Below are 6,586 nucleotides of genomic sequence, written 5' to 3' on the forward strand. Positions count from 1 at the left end.
AGGATGCTCTATTTCTTCCAATCAGGCAAGACGCATTATCATACATAACAAGAGAGGGGAAACAGTTTTCACAGAAATGAAACAGTATTTCGCTTATCTTAAAATTTGTGTATCTTGTATAAAATGTCAAACGTCAAACATTACAAGGCTAGCGGCAGCATCACGATTCCCAGGCAGTCAGGCAGGACCTAGAAGTAGTGTGGAGGTGGCAGCGCACTGAGCCTGGGGTGAGAGGGAAGAGAAGTGCTTTATGTCACTGACAAGGGACTCCTCCAGGCAATTTAAAAAGTAGCACTAAGAGATTTGCATCTAACCCTCCACAGCTAAGGAGCGGATTTCTGTGATAAAATGCAAGACAGACATCTGCAAGTGAGAAGGGGGTTCAGAGCACTCTAACAGCGAGAGAGACCCTAAAAAGAAATATATGAAAAATAATAATTGAAAGGATTCAAAGTCAGAGGCAATAGCCTTCTCCTCAACCTTTTCTTCTGGGTGGCAAAATTTATTTATAATATTTGAAAAAGGCAGGGAACGGAGAAAAAAAAAAAAGGTGAGCTTAAAACCATGTTTGATCATCCTCTATATCTTACTGTTCTACTTTTTTGGCAGAATTCACTCATTTTGACTGCAGTACAAAAGCTGTGAAGGAAACACTAGAAGTAAGCAACTAAAGGACACCATTATTTCAATAGGCCATTTGTCATACATATGCACCAATAATTGTATATCTATGGCTGAAACAAGGGCTACTCGGTTTCATTGTTATCTTTGTCAGGGCAGGTTTTACTCGCAAAACAGAACTTCGCCCTGAACAGAAAAAAAAAATCATAGACAAGTCTGCTGCTTTTAGAAGAAAGTACCTTTATATGTGAACAATGGTGCGGAGATACGTGAAAATATTTATTCTTCCGTAAGAATAAAGAATTAACATATCAAACGCAGCCACAACATTTTTTTTTTTCCAATTAAGTGATTTATGGAAATACATACAAATGGGGAAAGTCGTGCTGAACAGAAAGATTACCTAGCAGACCTGATTCACCCTCTCTCCTCATGCCCTGCTATACCTTCCTATTTTAAATGTACTGAGCCAACACAGGCTGAAGTACAGTCCGCCATAAGAAGTACTAGGAGTGCCCTTGAAAAATGTCCAGATTGCAGCTAGTGCACAAAGGACCTCGCTATGTAAATAAATGCATGAGAATTTCTCTCTCGCTCTTGACCCAGCAGCAAGGGAAGAGATTAACTTCCCATCAACATCGAAAGACAAAGCGTCGGTAAGAAACAAGCTAAGTTTGAGAGAAGAAAAGGAAGAAAGCTGAGAGTAAATTTCAGCCAGTTTAGAAAGAAGAAAAAAAAAAAAAAAAAAGGAGAGAGAGAAATGGCTTGTTTAAAAGTATTCAGAATGTTCTACTTCGTATTTCTCTTCCCCCAAAAAACGCTCGGCAGAGCTGAAGAGCAGTGCCACACGAAATAAACTAGAGCAGTCAGATATTAACTGCCATAGGAAGTGAAGGCAGACATCCCCCCTTTGCCTTGCTACACAGAAGGCGACGCTGCAGATTTCCCACTCCGCTACCAAAAAACAAAGCAGAACCAGCATGTGGGGCGGGAGGGGGGTTATTAACTGTCAACTTTTTGTTCCTTAAATATGTAACCGAGACCTTTCTTTTTTTTTTTTTTCTTCCCACGCCCCTCTTCTTTCCATCTTCTCTGCCAAAAGGGGCTGAAATAAACGTTATTCCATAACAATACTATTAAAAAAGAAGCGTAAGACTTACCATATCAGCTGGAACGCTGCTGGACATCTTGATGTTACCCTAAATGGCTTAAAATCAACTTTAAAAAAAAAAAAAAAGCACCAAGAACAGCCGGCCGCAGATCTTTCAAGAAGCAAAACCGGTGTCAACGTCGGAGGCAGCAACTTCCACGTCCCCTACGAAAAAGAGGTGCCCGATGTGCGGCGGGGAAGGCGGCGGGCTGAGGAGGAGAAATATCCAGTGGCCAGCGGTGCCGGGGCTGAACCGGAGGAGCCAGCGGGAGACCAGAGATGGCAGCAGATCCCTGTCAGCAGCAGCACCAGCGGTGGTGCCAGGTAGACCAGGCAGGACTACACCGCCACATGAGCTGCGTGCGGGCTTTTTTTTCCCCCCCTTCGCTCCCTCTTCCTTTTCTTCCAACCCTTGACAAATGACGACGGGATGATTCACGGGATAATGGTGCGTCCAAGTCACCTCCTCAGTCAGCGGCAGGCAGGACCTCGCTCCTGCCCTCGGCGGGGCAGGCAAGCGGGAGGGCCGGGGTGGGCCCGGGGCCGGTGGGGAGGACGCCGGGCTTCGCTCCCCCCTTAAGCGGTGTGCGACATTCAACAGGGTCTGCCAGGGAGACGGGCCGGGGAGGGTTGCCTGAGGGGCGGCCGGAGGGGAAAGCCCTCCCCCGCGATGCTCCGGCGGCGACGGCACTCGGCGGGGGCCGGGGGGGCGTTCAACGGCGGCCGCGTCCCGCTGCCTCAGGTCTCCGCTCGCATCGCCGCCGCCGCCGCCGCCGCCTCCTCAGCCCGCCCTCCCTCCCTCGCCTCGTCCGCGGGCGGCAGGGGCGACCCCCCCCCCCCCGGCTCCTTCCCCCGCCAGCCGCGCTGCCTCGCCCCGCTGCGAGCCGGGAGGTGCCGGTCCTCAGCGCGATCGTCGCCCGCAGCCGCCCCCTGTCATCTTCGCCTCAAACCAACATGGCGCCCGCCGATCCCAGAAAGGGGACACGGCAGGGGAGAGACCGACCCCCTCCTCCGCCACCGCCCCTCCCGCCGCATCACGTGACGCCACCCCGCGCGGCACCATGGGGCTTGTAGGCGGCCGAGGGGAGGGGGCGGGGCCAGTCTGACCACGCCCCTCCTCCTTAGCAACCGTTGCTAGGGCGGGGAAGCGGCCCGCCGCCGTGCGCGGCCTCTCGCCGCCTGCGCCCGGCCCTCCTCGTCCCCTTGTCCCTCGCCCCGCCGGGGTGGCTCCTCGCCCCCGTCCCGCGGCTCGCCTTGCGGTGGAGGGGGCGAACCGTGGGGTCCCCTGGGCACCGCCGGGGCCTCGGAGTCACTTCCAGGCCCTGGCAAGCAGAGCCTACCCCCGCCCCCCTCACCGCCAGCCGGGTAAATACCACAGAAACCGTCGTTTTCCCCGAGGGCGGCTGCAGCTTCCTCAGGGCGTTTGGGGCTCTCCTTGCAGCCCTTTCTCCCTGGGTCCCCTTCTCAACGTGCGGGCCTCTACTGGACAGCTTCCAAAAAGAAAAAGAAAGGAAATTTTTATGTTACTGTTTCAATTTTATTTTGGCACCACCGATCCACAAGTCTGGGCCTGTACATCATTTCTTTGTATTTCTCATTTCCTACATTATTTTTTAGAGTTTGATATATCAAGGTGCTTCTTGGCTGTCTTTCCCCCCACCCCCCAAACTGTGTAGTTTTATTAATGAAAAAAGCTCCTGGAAGATTCACAGTGAAAATGATGACTTCCAACTTGGAAGCACCTGGAGAAAGAGGACTTGGCATGTAAAATGCCCCCTTCGGAAGCTGTCCCATTCCGCAAAGAGCTTCACTTTTGTTATGGATCCACATTATCTGAAATGGTGCCTGTAATGGGTATATTTTTTCTTATTCCAGGCTGCTCCCAGATACCAGCATTCAACAAAGGAAGGCTGTGCCTGGTGGAAAATGCAGCCCACCTAGAAGACACAAAAAAAATCCTACACAAAATGCAGATCTATTGAAGGCCTTTTGAGAGGTGTGTGGAGAGACACATATGCTGGTACTGTAGAACTGGCCAAGAAAAAAAATCAAGAAAATCAAGTAGATGGAACTTGTGACAGATGCAGCCTGGTTCTTTTGGGGACAGATCTCATGTAAAACCACAGGAAATTAAGACAGAGTTGTTCCCTTTAACACTAAAAGTTTGAGGCTGCCTTTCCTCTTTAGAACTTCACACAGCAAAGGCAACCCCTGGCAAGACACCACCCCTTGCAGAGGTTATAATTCTTTTCTTTATACTCTGCTCCAAAATAGCACAAAGCTACCAACTTCAGAAGATAGATTTGACAGCAAGCAGCCCTGTCTGATGCCTGGGAGTGGAGTTGGGGGCCATCAGAAGTTGCCCCACACGCATGGCCTCTGTGAGGATCCTGTGCTGTCACATGTATGACTTTAGGCACGTCACTCCCTCCCTTGTCAGCCTAGTTTGCTTAGATGGTACATTTTTGGGAAGCAGTGACTAAGGTATCTCTCACAGAAGGAGAGATTGAGAGCTGGGACTGTTCAGCCCCAGGAAGAGAGGTCTCGGAGGGATCTCATCAGTGTAAGTGCCTGATGGGAGGGAATGAAGAAGAAGGAGCCAGACTATTTGGTCAGTGGTGCCCACTGACTGAACAAGGCAATGGGTGCAAGATAAATCCAATCTGAACGTAAGAAAAGACTTTTTTTACTGTGAGGGTGACCAAACACTGGCACAGGTTGCCCAGAGAGGTTGTGGAGCCTGTGTCTGTGAAGATACTCAAAACCCAACTGGACACGGTCATGGACAACCTGCACTGGCTTATCCTGCTTGAGCAGCGGGTTGGACAAGACGACCTACAGAGGTTCCTTCCAACCCAAATGGTGCTGTGACTGTGACTCTCCCCTGATAAACGCTTTTATGGTACCTTATATCATCATACCCAATCTTAGTCAGGTCTTCTAGCCACCAACAGGATAAAAACACTTGTGTTTGTGGGACCAATAGCAAATTGTTGAACATCGCTTACTTTTTCTCCAATTGAATATCATTGAGGGACAGAGACAGTGCAAGTGTTCCTCTTTTTTTTTTATTGTCATAAAGTATCTAAATAGTAATACTGATAGATGAAGGTCCAAGGTATGACCCCTGAAGGGTGTCTCTCCATCCCAAATAATACACATTCCCGGGCACATACGACTTTCTGGTTAAATCAGTGACAGACAGAAGAACTATAAATAGGTCTTGCTGAATAAAGTTTATGCTTAGAATGTTATTAATGTGGGGTTTTCCCTGAAAAAAAAAATCCTTACATACACCAGCTTAAGTTTAAACGAGCTTTTGAGATCTGCTCCGAGGCCACCCTGCAGACCAGCCTTTCACTCCACGCGTACAGCAGCACTGTACAGGTGCCTCGAGGTGGTCTCAGGGTAATTTAGGAGGTGTCCTGCCCATGCCCTCCCCGCGAGCACTCTCGCAGCAGGGGCAAGAGAATAGGCACCATGACTGCTTTTCAGGCGCTGCAGCTCACAGCTGTCTTCTCATGTAAACTGAAATTGGTGGCAACTCAAAACGATGTCCTTGGCTGCACTGTGACAGCTGAGGTGCATGGCCCTTCCCACCTCCTCTGCTATGAGGAGGCAGCGCAGACAGTGGGGCTTTGTAATCATTTACAGCTCGCAGGTTGAATTACAGAAGGTTATATGGACAGACCCTTTAATTGACCATCAAGAAGTCCTTGTGCCCAAAGAAGTCAGGCAAGTAAGGACACCAACAAGCCCAGATAAACTGGATGACGGGTCATCAAGGCAAGCAGGCAGCAGCAGGGCACATCCGCTGCATCGGAGATGGCTCTTTTAAATTATTTATATGGATGAGCTCATCATTTAAGATAAGCATATACATAGGACATAACCATAAGAAAGAATACAGAAGATACAGAGCCTAAACCAGCATGACTCTATGGTTTTTGCTTTTTGCCTCTAGTTTAACAATCTATTGAAAGGAAGGATCGTGCATTTTGCGTTGATGAAGCAGTGGGCTACAGGAGGAGTCAGGGGACCGTCCTTGCTACTTCATGTACACACTCGGGTTGGTCAACTTTTCTGACGAGTATTGTATAAATGAGGATGAGATTCTTTCTTTGACATGCAGCTGTGCTGTCCAAGAGACTGCATGAAGAATTAGCTTTTTTGTTCTTATTATTACATATTTGAATCTACAATTATGACTGCAGGCCAAAACCCACTGTCTTAGGCACAGCACATACAAACACGTATCAGAGTTTCTGTCCTGAAATGTTCATAGTACCAGGTTTACTCTGCAGTTGACATTTCTATCACATTTATGTAATTTTTTTCCCCCAGCTCTCAGCTATGATGACATACATAACACAAACGAATGGAAGATCCAGCACAACTGGTACATGCTGGAGATCATTTTAGGTGATTGTGTGCCGGGCAAATGAATAAAAAGAGGTGCTGCACAGTGGTCCTGGTAGAAGTTGTACTACGTAGGATGAAAGGGATAAATCCCACCAGTTTCGTGGAGGTGAGGTCGTGTATATGAAATGCAGTATGGTCAAATATAAAACAGAAAAAGATCCTTTCTCTTTGGCACATATCAAGAAAGGCTGTTATGATAGTATTTATTTCACATTTGCACTGAGAGGAAATGAGAGTTGTGGTCAGCAGTAGTCAGCTGGAACAAGGGACCCTGCAGAAGCGTAACTGCAGGCTGCTTGTGGGATCAGCTTGCGGCTAAACCCCGAGCAAATGCTACAGGCATACACATCTGAAAATAAATCTTTCCCACATCCAAGGATCAAGCAAAAAGGG

General features: G+C 48.6%; 1 protein-coding gene across 1 annotated transcript in view; it reads right to left on the minus strand.

Annotated features, from left to right (window-relative positions):
* The window catches only part of UBL3 (ubiquitin like 3), a 58,411-nt gene extending 56,489 nt beyond the window's left edge, over positions 1–1,922 (minus strand). Inside the window, exon 1 of the mRNA XM_063332133.1 lies at positions 1,782–1,922. Coding sequence (XP_063188203.1) covers positions 1,782–1,808 — 27 coding nt within the window. The 5' untranslated portion in view covers positions 1,809–1,922. The remainder of the gene's footprint in view (positions 1–1,781) is intronic.
* Positions 1,923–6,586: the final 4,664 nt, after the last annotated feature.

This window comes from Chroicocephalus ridibundus, chromosome 1, assembly GCF_963924245.1.
Source record: "Chroicocephalus ridibundus chromosome 1, bChrRid1.1, whole genome shotgun sequence".
In the NCBI taxonomy this organism is placed as follows: Eukaryota; Metazoa; Chordata; class Aves; order Charadriiformes; family Laridae; genus Chroicocephalus; species Chroicocephalus ridibundus.